The 17,631-nt window shown below is 33.9% G+C and overlaps 2 protein-coding genes across 6 annotated transcripts in view; one reads left to right on the top strand and one right to left on the bottom strand.

Annotated features, from left to right (window-relative positions):
* Positions 1-7,385, top strand: part of LOC117907032 (exocyst complex component SEC3A) — a 50,810-nt gene extending 43,425 nt beyond the window's left edge. The window contains exons 15-26 of one of the 2 annotated variants that reach the window (XM_034820363.1): positions 7-160; positions 312-376; positions 1,644-1,814; positions 1,908-1,987; positions 2,744-2,825; positions 3,833-3,930; positions 4,026-4,134; positions 4,314-4,382; positions 5,884-5,949; positions 6,035-6,124; positions 6,849-6,961; positions 7,125-7,385. In XM_034820363.1, the coding sequence (XP_034676254.1) occupies positions 7-160; positions 312-376; positions 1,644-1,814; positions 1,908-1,987; positions 2,744-2,825; positions 3,833-3,930; positions 4,026-4,134; positions 4,314-4,382; positions 5,884-5,949; positions 6,035-6,124; positions 6,849-6,959 (1,095 nt within the window). In that variant the 3' untranslated portion in view covers positions 6,960-6,961; positions 7,125-7,385. Of the gene's footprint in view, positions 1-6; positions 161-311; positions 377-1,643; positions 1,815-1,907; positions 1,988-2,743; positions 2,826-3,832; positions 3,931-4,025; positions 4,135-4,313; positions 4,383-5,883; positions 5,950-6,034; positions 6,125-6,848 lie in introns of both variants that reach the window. The other variant, XM_034820362.1, reaches the window with a different exon arrangement.
* Positions 7,386-8,725: 1,340 nt separating this feature from the next.
* On the bottom strand, positions 8,726-16,368 carry LOC117907033 (mediator of RNA polymerase II transcription subunit 18). 4 transcript variants are annotated; one of them, XM_034820367.1, is made up of 7 exons: positions 16,243-16,368; positions 12,439-12,505; positions 11,203-11,302; positions 10,673-10,730; positions 10,219-10,575; positions 9,360-9,486; positions 8,726-9,225 (listed from the first exon to the last, which is right to left on the bottom strand). In XM_034820367.1, the coding sequence occupies exons 2-6, from the start codon at positions 12,472-12,474 to the stop codon at positions 9,387-9,389; spliced, it is 651 nt and encodes a 216-aa protein (XP_034676258.1). In that variant the 5' UTR covers positions 12,475-12,505; positions 16,243-16,368; the 3' UTR covers positions 8,726-9,225; positions 9,360-9,386. The 4 variants fall into 4 exon arrangements, with proteins under 4 accessions (XP_034676258.1, XP_034676257.1, XP_034676256.1 ...); XM_034820366.1 differs by having other exon boundaries at positions 8,726-9,080; XM_034820365.1 differs by having other exon boundaries at positions 8,726-9,486; positions 12,439-12,508; positions 16,243-16,367.
* Between the last annotated feature and the right edge of the window lie 1,263 nt (positions 16,369-17,631).

Here is a 17,631-nt window from a genome sequence, read left to right as displayed (position 1 = left end):
CTGCAGAGTTCTTTTTTTGCACACTTCATGTGCTTTGAGGTTCCTGCATTGGTTCCTCCAGGGGGTCATGCCAATGGTAATAAAACGGGATCCAATGACGATGACGCCAATGATGATGATTTGGGTATTTTGGACATTGATGAAAATGACAACAAAACTGGTAATCTGTTTTTTGGTGTGCCTTCATCTTCCCTTCATTTTTAGGGCTGTTCATCTGTTCGGTCCACATTGAGTTAATCCGAATTATGTGAAATTCTGCTTCTGATATTTCTCAAATTATATCAGTTCAATAAGATTATTTATTCTTGTAGGCAAAAATTCTGCAGAGCTGGGAGCATTAAATGAATCTCTTCAGGATTTGCTTGATGGTATCCAAGTAAGATCCACATATATTGGTTATTTATGTTTTCTTAATCATGTTTCTTAATGATATTTGAAAATGCTCTTTATGTTTACTTTATCATGTTACATAATGATATTTGAAAATGCTCTTTATGTTTACTTAATCATGTTACATAATGAGATTTGAAAATGCTCTTTATGTTTACTTAATCATGTTACTTAATGATATTTGAAAATGCTCTTTGTTATGTGATTATCAGGAAATTTAATGAATTTCTGGTACCATCACATTGAGATTACTTAGTTGAGAAAGTACATTTGAAACTTCCAATAGCACAGAGCTTGCAACCACATTTTCCTGTCATAGTCGATATCAAATTTCATACTATTAGGAGCATGGCTATGATAGATGGTTTAATCTGTAGGAAATTAGATGTTTAGAATTTTATATCAGGTGGGAACTATTTTAGAGGGTAACACTTCACCTTGGACTTCATGGAATGGATTTCCAGTTTGAGATCCATGTTTAGCAGGGTGCTGTTGTTGTCAGGATAAGATTTAATTGAAATTATGTGTATGGAGAGGAGCCCTATGTTCTTTTAATACAATGTGAGCTCACCTTGATAAAGAGGCAACTCTAGCTCTGAAGTTTAAAAAACCAACAAGGTCCAACTCTTGGTTTTTAACTTGTGTATATAATATATATGATAAGCCATGTGGTCAAATAAGAAATATGGGAAGGGAGGATAAAGAGATATTCCATAACACGATAGAACCTTCTTTTCTTTTCTTTCTTTCTTTCTTTTTTTTTTAAAGCAAAGGGTGCATATACGGACAACTATGCAATAGTGAATCTGCATCTGGATTCTGGTGCCCTTATCAATTCAAAGAACTCTTAAGACTAGGTATCTTATCAAGACTAATTTCCTATTTATCTTCTTGTTTTTAAAATCTTCTGTTTTCTATTGATTTACCTGGCTCCACTGGAAACTGTAACTTTTTCTTTTAAACTTTTTAATGTTGCTTGGAAGGAAGCTTTGTCAACTGGCCTTCCAGGCTTAACATCTTCTCTATTCTGGACTTTTATTTGTTGCTAAACAGTAGGTTCTGTCAGGTGGTTTTCAAACCTTGCCTCACAACATATTATGAAAACTTCAAAGTTTACCATATTAACATGTCAATTTTTTTGAACCTCTACGGAGACTCTTATGCTATGGTGGTTTACGAAGTTAATCTCCTAAGTAACTCCAAAAATTCCAAGTTTTGACTAGCGAAATTTGTCATTTTTTATGTGATTCTAGGAAGACTTTTATGCAGTGGTGGATTGGGCATACAAGATTGATCCTTTGCGCTGCATATCAATGCATGGGATTACAGAACGGTATATTTCTGGTCAGAAAGCTGATGCAGCAGGATTTGTACGCCTCTTGCTTGATGATCTGGAGTCAAGAATTTCTATGCAGTTCGGCCGTGTAAGTTTTTGTCTTTAAGCTGAAACAATATATGGCTATTTTTGTTCTCCAGGTTGTGATATTTACCAGTCTAAGCAATGAATTATGTTGCAGTTTGTTGATGAAGCTTGCCACCAGATTGAAAGAAATGAACGTAATGTTCGGCAGACGGGTGTATTATCATATATTCCCAGGTAAACTAAGCTATCATGAGTTTTTATCTCTTTCTCTCTGGAATCTTCTTGCAACTATAAATTGCAAGTGCAATTATGTTAAGCTTTTTGTATGATTTTTCTGATGAATTAGACTTCTGTTCTAATAGCTTTATTGCAGTCATGGTTGAAGTCACGTGTTTCCTTTTGCAATCTGCTGGGCATACAGTTTATTTCTCTAGTTTAGATTATCCTATTAATCAATCATTATTGTTGATAATTTATACCTGGGTAAATTAAAGTAGGGCATCTTTTAAAACATCAGTTGCTATTAGATGCTTGTTTTATCCTGAACTAAATTTGGCTTTTGCACTACTTGATGTTAGGATTATTTGAACTCATTTTTGCTCGTCCCACTCTAACAGCATGGTATTTTCTTTAATGTTCAATTCATATGGTTTTTTTGAGTTTTGAACTATGGACAACTCTTTGTTTGTTTTTCTAAATGGTTTGTTGCTTTTGGGGAGTGCAAGCCTTTCTGGATAAGGTTAAATGTCACTATATATATATATGATTGCAAGGACTTTAAGATACTGCATTTAAATGCCTCAACATATATCTATGTAGAAAACTAAATAAAAAAAATAATTGTAAATTTTTTAACTGTCTTTTGTGAGCATTAGTAAATTCCATTTTCTGAAAAATTACAATTCCTTATTTCATTTAATATTGCCTTCATATGTATAATGCTTCTGTTCTTGGTCTTACATCATACCAAATGTTATCCATTCTACATAGATTTGCAACTCTTGCAACCCGTATGGAGCAGTACATCCAGGGACAATCTAGAGATTTGGTTGATCAGGCATACACAAAATTTGTGAGTACTCCCCTCTCTAATGTTGGTTAAGCAACATAATGGATTAGCCACTGTGGTATAGTTTTATTTTATGCCAAGATAAATTGGTATATTTCAAGCAGCTGGTACAAAGCTTTATTGAGTCAAGCAATTGAGTGGAACAGTGAGCAGTAAAGTACTCAAGCAACATAATATGATATGGTTTGCTTAATGCAAAGGCACAACACTTGTTTTTATTCTTGGGCAATTGGAACTATGGGGCATCAGACAGGGCATTGTTATTTTCTACGTAAGTAGGAAGGCATAGAAAAATTTCTGGCTGTATTTTGCCATCTATTCTTGTTTCTGAATTAAGCGGACCTCAAAACTGCCAAAACCTCTGAAACTGCAATGTAGAAAGGCTACCATTCTCAGAAGCTTTTTGTGGTCCAAAGCCCTAATCTGCTTGTCCATTTTGTTATACGGAATATGAACATCATTGGGAATGAGAACATGTCAACATAGTACTGACCCATTAATTGAAATTAGACCACTAAGCCAGCACCTGTTTTTTGGAAACCAACCTCCAATTAGAATGGGGATAGTCACAAGTATTCCAATTAATAGAACTTATGCTTGCTAGTTACATTCTCCAGTGGAAATATTATGATTGGGTATTTGATTGAATAGAAGTATCATGATATTTCACCTTTAACTTGTTTTCTTCTGCTTCTCATTTTTAGTTATTTCACCTTTACTTTATATAAAAAAATAGGTCCATTAATTGAAGGCTGTGAATGTAGGAATGCCTTTTTTAGTCAAGCTAACACTGGTAAATAAATAGTTCTTAGATCAGAGCTAATTTGTTTTATTTAGATTACCTCTCCAAAAAATAAGAAATAAATAGTATACACTTCAAAGGGGTGTCCAATTTGCAGCCTCTACACTACCATCTATTAAGTTTTAGTAGTGGTTTAAGAGATTGTAGCAATGCATGTTATTTATTATAAGAGATTCAATTCCATGAAGTGGGACCTATTGTTTGACAGGTTACCATAATGTTTGTGACTTTGGAGAAAATTGCACAAACCGACCCAAAATATGCTGATATTTTGCTTTTGGAGAATTTTGCAGCTTTCCAGAATAGGTATTTGTTTATTTATTTTTTGCATGATTCTCTAAGTAGATTCTTCTTATGATTTCTTAATACTAAGGATCCTGATTACAGACAGTTTCATGCAGTTTGTATGACCTAGCCAATGTTGTTCCCACTTTAGCCAAATTCTATCACCAGGCCAGTGAATCTTATGAACAAGCTTGCATGCGGCATATTAGCATGATCATATACATTGTAAGTAATCCACATTTTTTTCCCAGCAAGGAGGAAAATGTAGTCCACCTCTCTTGAATTATCCTATTATCTATTATCTCTTATGAAATCTTATTTTATGTTTGTTTGAAGTTACTTGATGTCTCCTTATAATGAATTCTACTTTCTGTCATGTTTTCATTTAAGTTTGTTGTTTTCAGCAATTCGAACGGCTTTTCCAGTTTGCTCGAAGAGCTGAGGATTTGATGTTCACCATCTCACCAGAAGAGGTTAGCATATTGTTGATTGTGTATAGTTCTTATTTTCCACAAATGGATGTACATTCTGTCAGATAGCTGCTTAAAATATCTTGAGCATCACAAATGCCCCTCAGAAGGGGCAAGTAGAATCAATATGACTCGAACCATGCTCGAATGCTTGGCTTTATCCAGGAATAATGAGGTTATGTTCCTATTTCTTATGGTCAAATCTAAATGGAGTCCCTCTAAACATTCATCAAATGTTCAGGGTGACTTCCGTCTGCATTCCCGCATGCAGATGACTGGGAATTGGATAAGAATGTGGATTGTCAATCCAATGCTTTCACATGACTCCTAAGTGGGCCTTTCAGAGTGATAACATCTTGAGACCAGTAGTGTTCCTTGTGGTAGCGGTTGAGTGTGTGATCCCAAGAAATCATGTCCAACTGAGGATCCATGGGTTGATATTCCTTTCTGTGGATCCTATAAGGAAGGTTGGAACTGCATTCTCTCAATGTACTCGATGAATCTTTAATCTACTCATGAATCCTAAAGTGGGCACAACAGTTTCCTTAACTGCAACTTGAATGGCCTAGCAAATCTCTTTTTTTTTTTTATTTCCACTTTGATAACAGAGGAACCACCCTGACAGAAAGAACCTAGCCAATCTGTCAACTTCTGCCTAGGAAGTTTCCTAGAGCTTGGTGCAAGGTGAGCCCCAAAGAGCATTTTATGAATTTCTGAGTGAATCATCCATTCATGAGTACTAAGTAGGCATAGCATTTTCCTCAACTGCAACTTGAATTACTTAGTTGGTGTTTGATTTTTGGCTGAATGGAAAAGACAAAAAATATTTGGTATTTTGGTCTTTTCTATTCAGCTAAGTCAACATAACTAAACTAAACTTATTGATAACAGGTTTACTTTTGTTATGTTAGTTGATATCAATAGGTTACTTTTAGTTGAATAAAAGAAATAAATGTTTTTTCTATTCAACCAAAAAACAAACACCACCTTAGCTAATCACTAAACCTCTGCTGAGTAAGTTTCCTAGAGCTTAGTGCAATGCGAGCTTCAAAGAGAAACCTTTCCATGAGCTATGCATGCTTGGGATTTATGAAGACCACTGGGGGAGGGTTGTTTTGTATTGTGGGGCTGGTCCTGGGAAACTATTGCTTCATAGAGAAGTTTGTTTACCATTCTATGCCTCTAGCTCATACAACAATTGTTTATTCCATTTCATTCTATGAATGATGGAACTTTGTTGATATTGTTATCTTCCATGTGTTAGCCTTTGCCTCTATAAGAGGGCGCGTCTGACTAAGGTGAAACATTCACATTTTGGCTGTTCAAGGCTAAAAAATTGTAATGGAGAGTTTCATTGCATTATTTCTGACTGGGTTTCGATGCTGTGCATCATCCCCATTGCATTATTGTTGCTATTATCTTTTTACATGTATTTAATTACTATTTGTTACTTTTCTAATTATTTTATCTTGTGGCTGATGTAATTTTTCTCAAATCATTTCAGATCCCTTTCCAGCTGGGATTGTCAAAAATGGATCTTCGGAAGATGTTGAAATCCAGTTTATCTGGGGTAAGTCAGTTGATACTTTCTAGAGTCCCTGTATGCCTATTCTTAGACAATCACTGTTTATACTATCATGTGTTCCATTGTACAGGTTGACAAGTCCTTTAATGGAATGTATAAGAGATTGCAGAAGAATTTAACTTCAGAAGAACTTTTGCCATCTTTGTGGGATAAATGCAAGGTAAGCGGGGTTTTCTCAGATAACATGTTCAAGAATTAGGGGTTGGAAGCTCTATTCATGTTCAGATATTTTGAAGACAAAGTTTGCTCTTCTTTTTCTGCAATGCTAAAGAACTTAACTAACAGGGAAAAACAAAAGAACAGGGATGTTAAGAAGATGTGGACATTTGGAAGACACAAATTCAATCTTCTTTTTCTGCATTTATAAAGAATTTAAATAAAAGAGGGAAAAAATGAAAGAGAGCAGAAGACTTGAAAAAAAAAATGAAAAATAAGAATAAAAATAAATTGGAAGAAGGAAATGTGTGAATGTGATACAGGACCCGATATCACCAAAAGCAATATTCAAAACTAGTAAGAGCTACAAATAAAAAATCATGAAAAAAAATCCGATGCCCAAAACCACAGGTTGAAAGATAGTTATGGATTGTTGCTGAATCAAGTAAAAAGCATATTGATGATGGTTTTTGCTATTGGTTATGGAAACCATGCTTTTAACCTGTTTTCCTTGTATCCCAAATAATTGTTAGGTGAGAGTAGTATTCATGTCTCTTTCTCGTGCATGCACATAGGTTTTGTGCTGAGAAAACACGGAGTCTTTGTATATTTCTAACAATACCTAATGAAGGTTGTGTCAAATCTCTTTCACATGCTCTGAAAAAACTCCTCTTTGTGTGTCACTTGTTATCAAATGCCTAATGAAGGCTTGTCTCAAATTTTGACAGAAGGAGTTTCTGGACAAATATGATAGCTTCGCACAACTGGTTGCCAAGATTTATCCTACCGAGACCATTCCATCTGTAGCAGAAATGAGAGAAATTCTGGCCAACATGTAGAGGTATCATTTTCTTGTATAGTCTTGAAAACTTCCTGTTTGAAGTAAAGATGTCTTTTATTGTTCTCCCCCACCCATAGTTGTATCATTTTTCACGGGATAAATTATTGTGTGTTCCTGCATGTATTGCCGTGTTTGTTTCTCCTCCTTTTTGGTCGTTGAAAAGAAAATAGTCCCACAAGGCTTTGTCTTGGTTTTTTTGAGGCTGCGGCGGTAAGAACACACAAAGATTGGGTTGGGTTTTGTTTGTAGAAGTGATGTTGCCCCTCATCATCTATGTTAATTATCGTAGCATCAACCGTCCTCCAGGAAGACACACCTATGGATGCTTAGATTATTTGTTATTTCTTTTATTTTTAAAAGATTGATATATAGCAAAATAAAATTAACAGTTTTATAGATGGATATGGAGTTAGTGGTTTGATTAGATACTCTCTTGAACATGCCCTTCTTGTGTGATTCGTGGACTTATGCTCTCATGATCCAATTTGAGAAATAGTACCTTTCTGTTTTTCCTATTTTTGAAGGTTATTTTTTTATAAAAAAAATATTTTTAGTTTTACTTTTAGTCTTTAAAAATGTTAGGAAAAGGGGTGAAAATCGGTGATCAGCTTTTGCAGATTTCTTTATGAGAAGGAGCAGTGGCGGTGGAATACGGGTTTCCTTTCAAAACTTGTTTAATAAGATTTGAAAATCAGCAGGTTTATAATTCTTTTATTTTCTCCTGCTTTCAAATTGTAAATCCAAAGGCTAAAAATGATTATCAAACATTGATTTTTTATTTTTTTTCAAATTTTAAAAAATAAAATTGGAAAAACAAAAAATGCAACTAAATTTAATTAACAAAAAATGATTTATTTTGAAATAAGTTTTTTAGATTATTTTCTCATGCCGTAAAATCTAAAAATTAATCCTTAGATGTATCTCGAAAACAAATTAGTCCCTTTTTTTCAAATAAGAAAGACGTTTAAAACAAACAATTACATGGAAAATAATAATTAACATATTTTCATACTCAAAATGTCAAAATTTATTATATTAATTAAAACTTAAAAATGAATAATTTAACATTTTTGCCTAATAAAAAAATAATTGTTAGATAAGACATCTAAGAATCAATAATTTGACAACCTAAAATCAGAAGTATAACAATTATGTTACATATTTTCAAAAATCCAAAACAAAAAAAAAAAGAAAAAAGATTTTCTTACAACAGTAAAAGTGTTAAAAGCGAAGGAAGAGGAAAGACAAAATTATAAATGCTTTAAGGAGCTAAATTGTAAGATCATTTTATGGTCCAAAAACCACCATTTTCCTTTCCGTAAGCGTAAACGTGTCGCAATTAGAATTAGAAGATGACCGAGGTAATGAGAGACTTGAAGCGATGGAGGGTGATGTACTACCCTTGGTCTAGGGCAGTAGTGAATAGTGATAGAGTGGAGATACCGCTCTTCCTCAATGAAACCAATGGTGATTCGAGTGGAGACCCACAATCTGAGAAGAATGTAGGTGATGCACAGTGGTGGGTGACAACAAAGAAATAGCTGGGCCGAGGTCGGATTTGTCTTTAGATAGTCCAAGTTTGACTGGGAAGAGAAGAAAACAAATTGAGTCTTTTTAAATTCAAACAAAAGTCAAAATTTAACTTCCTTTTTTTCTTTTTTTTAATTAAAACTCAAACATTTGGAAAAAACTTGATCTAAAAACGAAAAACAAAGAAAAATAAAAAGGAAAATGAAAGAGCAAACAAACAACCAGGCCTACATGTCATGCAAATTAATATGTTAGATTCAAAACAAGATAGGACACGGATACTAGAGTTAATGAACTAACTTATCAGCAGTTCTCCAAAACATTAAAATTAAAATATTAAACTAATTAAAAGAGGAAAAGAGCTCGACAATAGGCCATGGCTTTTAACACTGTTGCCCATTTATGGGGCTTTCTTGTAGTTTAGGGTCCTTAGCTTATAGACTAATGCCATCAAACAGGACTACCGGAGTATGCATACCTTGGCCAGAAAGCAGAAGCACAAACTTATCCCCCTGATGATTTCATAAGAAAACTCAGGTCTTAATTCTGAAGGTCAGCTGCTTAATAGACTTGAGCCACTTGGAGCCATCTGTTTACAAATTGATATTTAACCTAAGGTAAGTCATTCAGCATTTGTTTACAGCACTGCTAAATTCAAACCTCACGAATGGTTATCTTAGGGCATTTGATCGGTCTCTTCTAATCATTACACCACAAAATTGATTTGTAAAAACCTAGAAAAAGGTTCACAGTTATCAAAGGCTGTTTATTTTTGGGATTTATAATGCAGTCAACAGTATTTGGCTGCAGCTCCCATGGATGCTAATAAAATCAATGGCACGTCATAGTTAATATAGAATTTTCTCACCATCTTGCAATTTTAGAATCTTTGCTATCAAGTTGTAACCCCAGCATCTGACATGAGAGATGCTGCAGCTGCAGCAGCAGTAGGGACAACTCCTGTTGAGGTACCAGGTTTTGATAAATGTAGAAGCCTGAAAATAAATATCAAAAACACCTGTAAATAACAATAACCAGAAAGAGCCAAAATTGTTTATGATTTCACTACATGCATGTCTAACCCTCGTCTTGCTCCAGCATTTCAATTCTCCTCACCTAGTTGCAGAGATCAGTATCCATGAATTAATAGTTCCTTTCAAGGATTATAAAGGAAATGGATGAATAAAACAGTACGTTCTGAAATGCAAATTATACCTAGGATTGTTATGATAAGTCATTCAAGCCTTTTGGAATTCATGGTACTTGCTGAATTAGAAATAGGTTCTGCAACATTCTTGGTTTTTAAGCTGCAAGTCTATGGTTATTCAGAAGTCTTGTCCTATCCCAAATTTGTTTGAATCATGGAGTTTGGTCCACTGGCATGTTGCTTTCTAATTACTCAACAAAATTTCAATGAATTCCCATGATGCTAACCCAAATTAGCTTAAGACATAAAAGCCTTATCATACAGATCCCAAACCCAAATATAGCCAGTATCAAGTTTGCATCCAAATATTTATGTAATTTGTGGTGGTCCATCTGCATGTAAATTCAAACTTATACTAAACCAATTTCCAGAATAGAACAGTATGTTAAAATAGGACTACCCTCATGAGTTGCAAGTGTGCCCCAATGGCCCTTGGCCATTGGAAGTACAAGGAGCAAAACTAGGTCAGTCTCGTAAGGGTCATGAGCAAGCAACTTAAAAGGAAAATAAAAGCTCTTACGGTGCAAGATATTCACAGAAGGATGACACAGCAGCAGCAACTTCACTATAGTTTTCGGAAGATGCAGGGGCTGTCACTTCAACCATCTGTATACCAGGTGTCACTGGCACAGCCTCATCAGTTGCATGTAATTTAAGCATCTTATTGACTGACGACACAGTAACTGTAATTGAAGCACCCCTTTGAAAATGGAAGGCGAATCCTACTCTCAGCAATTCATGGTCCAATCTGTAGCCAAGTGCATGAAATAAGCGCAATACATTCTTGCTTACTTTGCTTTCCACCATAGTCCTCACCAGAACTGAAATTTGTTCAGCACCAGAACCTCTCATGGCACCCCCAATATGCCGAACTATCCTACAAGATAAAAGCTTTTCATGAATATAAATATATGAATTTGCACTCCTACTCACACACAACTAATGCAGGAAGTAGGAGAGAGTCCAGGTTTTACCAAGTGGGTTCTGGCTGCTCAAGGTCACATAATAGTCGAACCTCTGAAGCTACAAGCCCTGAAAAAGGGGCACTACCAGCCTTATTGTTAGCCAAACAGAGAGAGCCCACAAAATCAATAGATAACCTAATCACTGACATGAATGTGTATAAATGGATAGTACATGACTTTGAAATTTTTTTGTCTGCATGTATTTGGTTGGTAAAGCTTTAAAGAATTGTTTTTACATTTTTTGTAAGCATCTTATATATCAAGAAATCTTACATAACAGATCCAAGTGCACAGTTGATCTAGGCAGGGGCATGACAAGCAATCAATAGTAACTTTGGATAGAGTCAAGAAAATGTTGAAATCAAGTAGGTGTCCAAGATAGGTCAAACTGCAAATAATCCATAATGTAATACTACCATAGAGTGTGTGCTTCAGAGTAAGGGGAATAACGATTTGGACTTCTGACCATGTATGTGTACTTTATGTGGATTACAGGTGCTAAATAATTAAATATTTAGAAGGCAACAAAAAATGCTCACCGAGGTTTGGGCCACTTTTGAGGCACAATTCATGGATCCTTAATCGTTCTCTATGAACACCACAAAGACCTTGAAGAAGGATCTCAAGGGCCTCAACATGCTGCAAGACAAGAATATATTAACACTTCCCCTTAAACCCCATATCCAATGGTAAGGTAGGAATTGATATGAAAATTAATAATTATCAATAAGAATTTGAGTGTGGAAAGGCATGGAAGCTTTGGTGGAACATATCTCTTTAGATACTCTTTATTGTGATTTTGGATCCCTGTTAGACTTTAGCAACAGTTTAGAAAGAGGTTAAGGTAGTGAATGGCTTTTTATTTTTAATTATCTTTTTGTGCTTTTCAACATTCTCTCTATGCATTTTTAATACTTGGGTTACTCCCCATTTTTGTTGGGCACCTTTTAATAAAATTTTGGTTTAACTATCAAAAAATATATATTTTAGATTTTTTTTCTCCAATAATTACAGAAATGATCGGGGACAAACCATTGTAAACAAGATTATACATAGTGAGTTTTAGATGCAAGAATGTATTTCATATTTTGCACAGATTTGCCAAAGAGTAAAGCTGCTACACAGTATGGAAGTAAGATGGGAAGTTTTGAGGCCTGACCCCAAAAGACAGTACATCAGCTGTTTTCTGTGGATACAGTTGGAAAAACTCAGGTAGCAAATTTGAGCAGAAGAGTTTTGACCATAGATTTTCTGTCACAAGAAATGGAAGTGATGTGAGCAAGTTTTAAGAGCAAAGAATTCATTTGCAACAAAGATGTCCAGTGAGCCTGCCATGTTATGCGAAACGAGAAACCATTGGAAAAGACATTTAAGTTTATTGTCAGAATTGGCAAGCATAGGAGTTCTTCCTACATTCATAATGGAATTCCTAGGCAGCTTGTGTTGATGAAATTTAATAGCATATGTATAAGTGAATTCTGTTGTATTTTTCAGCCTATTTTTTTTTTTAAAAAAAAAAAAGGGAAAAGGAAATAACACTGATGATGTTCTCACTTACCATTTCCTACTGAAACCTTACAAAGGTTGGTTAGAGCAATTCTGTGACATTTTATTTGACTCTCAATGGTTTCTTAATCCATCTAATAGGATTTGTGTCTGAGCATTGTGTACACAAGATTTCCCAAGAACATTACAAAACCCCACTCATACCTAGTATGAGATATTGTAAATATTACAGGAAGGTGAACTAAAAATAGAAAATGGTTGAAACTTACCTGGGTCTCTATGATTCCCTGAACAACGCACTCCATCAGTGTTTTCTCTAGTTTGTCTGCCAATGCTCTGCTATACATGGAAAATAACCAAATAAGAGCAAATATTTTGTGGTGCTTACACAGTAAAAGTTCACCAGATTGTCTAGCTTCTTCAAAACAACGCATGAGAAACGTTGATTTTGTGATAAAAGTGGGAGTTTGACAAAAGTTGAAGGACAAGAGACAGGACGAGAAGCTTTGAGTTCCTGACAAGTTCAAATAATCTGGATTCATCTTGCAAAAATCACATTTTTTTTTTTTTTTGATCAGTAAAAATTTGGACCATTTCTGCAAAATCACATTTTATAAAATCCAGCTAATCAAATTTTGAGAATAAGATCAATTGTCAAATATGCACCCTGTTGCAGTTATTTCAAGGGAAACCAGTGGATGATTTTTTCTAGTATATGCATTTCATGACCTTTTTGATGTACTTTTAATTCTATTCTTACTCATTATCACTTCTACCTGGTCTTACAAGTTAGTCCCTCTTCTGGCACCCAGAATCTTAGCCCATAGAAATTGGACCCTATGAAATACTTGAATTATCATGCTATAATATGGCTACTAGCTAAACTACCTTATATATAAATTTATGCCACCATTAGATAGGTGAAAATTTGCAATTAACAACAAAGGAAATAATGTTTTAAAGTAGAACCTGTGTATTTTTATTGGAAAAAGAAAACAACAACCATTCGCAGCTATAGTAACCATTTTAGCACAAGTAAGGAAGATCACCACATTCCTAATCTTGTCAATTAGACATGATGTTAAAAACTATGTCAGTTCAGTGTAAATTAAATTGATCAGTTCGAACCTTATGATGCATTTGTATTCTTACATTCATCTCCTCAAACAATTTTTAGAGGCATAAAGGCCTCCCAGAGCCTGGATGGAAGGCATAATCCAAGGTGCACTAGAGTGCAGAAATGAGGAGCCAATGTTTTTTATGTTCAATGAATCTCAATCAAGGATGGCAATAGGGCAGGTAATTCAGGTACCTTGCCGTAACCTACCTCTAATGTAAACATAATCGAGGATGGGGCGGGTTTGGGGTTGGGGTTTTTCTTTTCTTAAGTCTGAGTTGGTTTTGGGGGTGGGACAAGGTATGCTATCATTGAGGCCAGACTACACTGTAATTTAGTAAAGTATCTTTATGTGTTCTGTAAAATCCCAAACATCCCACATTTCAACCCTAGCCATCTTCTTCTTCACTTTTGCCCTTTGTTCTCTACGATTAGCCTCCTTCATGTTACAGTCCCACCCTTGTGGAAGTATTATGGTAACTGAATCTTTCCTTCTATGATTCTCTGCATTCTCCTATGTGGGCCATTGTTTTTCTCTCAAATGCCCATTCTCTTTACAAATGAAATTTTAGCAAAATCAAAAACCATTTTTCTCTTCATTTTGGTAGTGGAACAGTCTTAATCTTTCTCTTGATGGCAACAATTTTCAGGCTGGGGATTATCTGCATCTTGTTGCAATTTTCAGTGGGAGGTTTTACCTGCATCTCATGGAAGCCCCTCTAACTTACATCAGGCTCTCCTTCAATGATTTGTTGGTATGTATTGTGGACCAATTTGTAATTGTGTTGTTCAATCTTTCTTTTCATCCTTTACTTGTTCTATTTTCTTATAGCCCAAACTGATTTTTACCTTCTTTTTTTTTTTAATATTTAGCATTTAACTTTGAGGTGCCCGATAATGGATTTTCTTCCTCTCCCATCCCACCCCAGGTATGGACAAGTAGTCCAGTCCCATCTTGAATTTGAGCTGGAGATAGGATTTGCAATTTCCAGTAGGAGTGGGCTCAGAGGGAGGGAGCCCTGTCTGGCCTGCCCTGTTGACATCCCTGATTTCAACAATACTAAAAACATGCAATAGGCAGCCTAACAAAGTCTAACAGTAATAAAAGCACCAAAGATACAAAAAATACAGCATTAATCATAATCCAAAATTGACTCAAATATTCACTCTGATGATATTGAACCTATAATCAGAACATTATCTGTACTAAATATAAAAGTAAGAAAATATTTTAGACTTTTTTCTTCCTAAAGCACTCTTATTATATTGCTTAGTTCCCCTCATATTTCACATTCCACATCTTTCTTATTTAGCTATGTCAATCATAATAAATTCACCTTTATATTATTTATTGGCTATTAGTTATAACTGATAAAAATAAATTAATTTTTACTCATTTTTCACTTTGAATTTCTTTATTTCTTCTTTTAAGATAAGAGGCTTTTTTTTTTCTCTTTCCCCTTCAAAGGCTTCCATTTACATCAGGTATCATTTATGCTTCAATGGTAAATTAGTGAATGTCAATTCAACCCAATTTTTTATGTATACAAAATTGTATAAGATAATGTTCCCAAAATTCTAGCTTGTGCTTGGGAAGCTCCATTAGAGGCAATGTTCTTTGGGAAACCGCTTGTCTCAAAAGTGATTTGAGTTGTTTGGTGGGAAAGAAATGCTAGGATTTTTTAGAACAAGACGAGGACTTCAAACACTCTTTGGGATCTCATTCATTTTTATGCCTCTTTTTGGGCCTCTTGCTCCATAACATTTAAGGGCAATTCTCTCAATGTGGTCCAACTTAACATGTATTTGGTGTGTAGATAGAAAGATTGGGGTTTGCAAGGAGAGGATCATCGAGTAGGTCTTTCTTGGAAGGATAAATTATTCTAATATTGGAGCAATGAATTGTCTTTTTGTATATTCCCATGTGACGCTTTACTGTTGTATAGATTTACTTAATATTTTGGAGGCTTCAAACATACTTTTTGATAAGGCGGTTGAATTTTAGGGAGGATTCCTCATCCTTCTTGTTTGTTTCTTTATCCATATTTACTATATTTTTTGCCATATTTACTATATTCTTTTGTTTCTAATTATAAAAAAATCTATCTTGAGTTGTAGCCCAAAGTGACTAGAATTCAAAATTTCAGCAATTTTATTGGCGAGTTAAAAGCATTCCAAGAGAAACCCTAGCCCAATGTTTGGTTTCCAAGAAAATAGAGAAGAAAATAAATAAATAAATAAATAAAATAAAATAAAAACAACAACAACAACAACAACAACATTTTCATAATAAAATAAACCCAGGTCAACTAAGCCAAAAGGTCGGTGTGAATCTTAAGTAAAGTGTTATTTTTCTATATTCCCTCATCCTCAATGATGAAAACTTTAAATTCAAAATTTTAATTACATTTCTCATATTTCCTCTGCATCTAAACTGAATCCATTTCTATAGAAGAAAACATTTCCAAACAGCAAAGAACATTAATCAAACAAAAATTTCAGTCTTAGCCGTAATCCAACCATGCAATAGTTCCACGTCTGTGTATAGAGAAACCCTAGATTTCAAAACTTCCAGCAATAGCATTCCCAAGTTATAAAGCACTCAAAAGTAAAATCCGACCTTCGGCTTACCAAAAAAATGAAGAAAAATAAAAAGAAAACAACATTTTCATTCCTATATTATCTCTCTCATTTTCTTTGGTGCCAAAATAAATAAATAAACTCAGATCAACTAAGCCAAAGTGTCATACGAGTTCTACCTAAAGCGTCATTTTCTGTATTCTCGTGCCCTAGATGGTGAAAAAATTACGATTTTCTTTTCATCTTCTCAATTTTTTTTTTTCTGCGCATCCAAAGGATTGTATCTAAAACTACAAGTATTTTCTCGGCTTTCAAACGATTGTACCTATCCTAGAAGTCGATTGGTTGAATTGGGAATAGAGACTGGAGATAGTACCTTGAAGTCAGCGATCGGTCGAAACGCAGTGTCCAGAGAAAATTATTGAATGCTTCTGTGCAGATGAAGATCGCGGCTCGTTAGGCGCTGCAAGCAAACCATAATCAGTCAGGTGCTGAGGCCCAATTTTTGAACCACTGGACTGTAAGCGGCCTCATTTCTAATACGGCTTAATCTTCTGTTTTTGAACCTTTGGCCCAATCAAAAGAACTCAAGTTCATCCCAACTTCAAAACAAATTTTCCATTCATAATCAATTTAATCAGATTTAAGTCAGTTTTGGATTTCACAAATTCATAAATAATTTAAATTTTAATCCATATCAATTTAATCAGGTTTAAGTTAGCAAATTTTATAATTTATTTTTAAATTAAATTTATTTATATTCATTATTATATCAATTTTATAATTAATTAATTAATTACTCATTTGAATACATTTCCTTTTTTTATTTTAAGAATGAAAAAATTTATATAAAAAATATAAAAAAATCTATATAAAAAATAGAAATTCTTACGCATAAATTTACCTTATGTCTTTCAAAATTATTTTCAAAAATTTAAAATTTGAGATAATAAAAAAATTTAATACCTCAATTCATTTAATCAATGTTTAAAAATCATTATATTTTTAGCATAAACCTCCAAGGGCTTTTCAAATTTATATAAAAGTCACTATTGTTTTCGATTTTTAAAATAGAAAATGTATCCAAAATGGACAATAAGTGTACATAAGAATGATTTAGATTAATATTACATCAAATTTATATCATTTTATTTATAAAAACACTACTTTCATTTTAATACTTTTCTATTTTTTTGTTTATATATATAGATTTTTTTTCTTATCTTATTACATTTATGTTCTAAAAGACTTGATCATCTTTTCTTATTCTTATCAATGCAATTCTAAAATAATTATATGGTATCTCTTTTTTTTTTTTTTTTAATTTTAGTTTCCTATATTCACTATTTAAATTAACTAATCATTTACTCTCAATCCTTCTATCCCTATTTAATGTTTTTTTTATGAAAATTAAAATATAATTTAATTATATTAATCTTATTTTCTTGAACATCTTAGGCATTTCATTTGTAGCCTAAAACAATTATTAAGTCATTTGTGTGAGTGTCAAACGTCATGGAGAAACTTCATTATCTTTGTATGCTGATAATTAATTTAGAGATAATTGTTGCTACCAAAAAGTTGTTGTCCTCTATTTTTTACATGAAGGACATGGGAGAGGCAAATTATAAGCTCAAAGCTAAGATCTGTGTCATATTCATTGTTTGAGTGAGTGGATGGATGAATCCTTGCTCCAACCTTGTGTCAGTCTTAATGGACTATCGAATGGTCTGTGTTAATCATTCTCTTTGAACCTAGAATTATG

This window comes from Vitis riparia, chromosome 18 (genome assembly GCF_004353265.1).
Source record: "Vitis riparia cultivar Riparia Gloire de Montpellier isolate 1030 chromosome 18, EGFV_Vit.rip_1.0, whole genome shotgun sequence".
In the NCBI taxonomy this organism is placed as follows: Eukaryota; Viridiplantae; Streptophyta; class Magnoliopsida; order Vitales; family Vitaceae; genus Vitis; species Vitis riparia.
The sequence above is the reverse complement of the archived record's forward strand: the minus strand, read 5'-3'. Positions and strand labels throughout refer to the sequence as shown.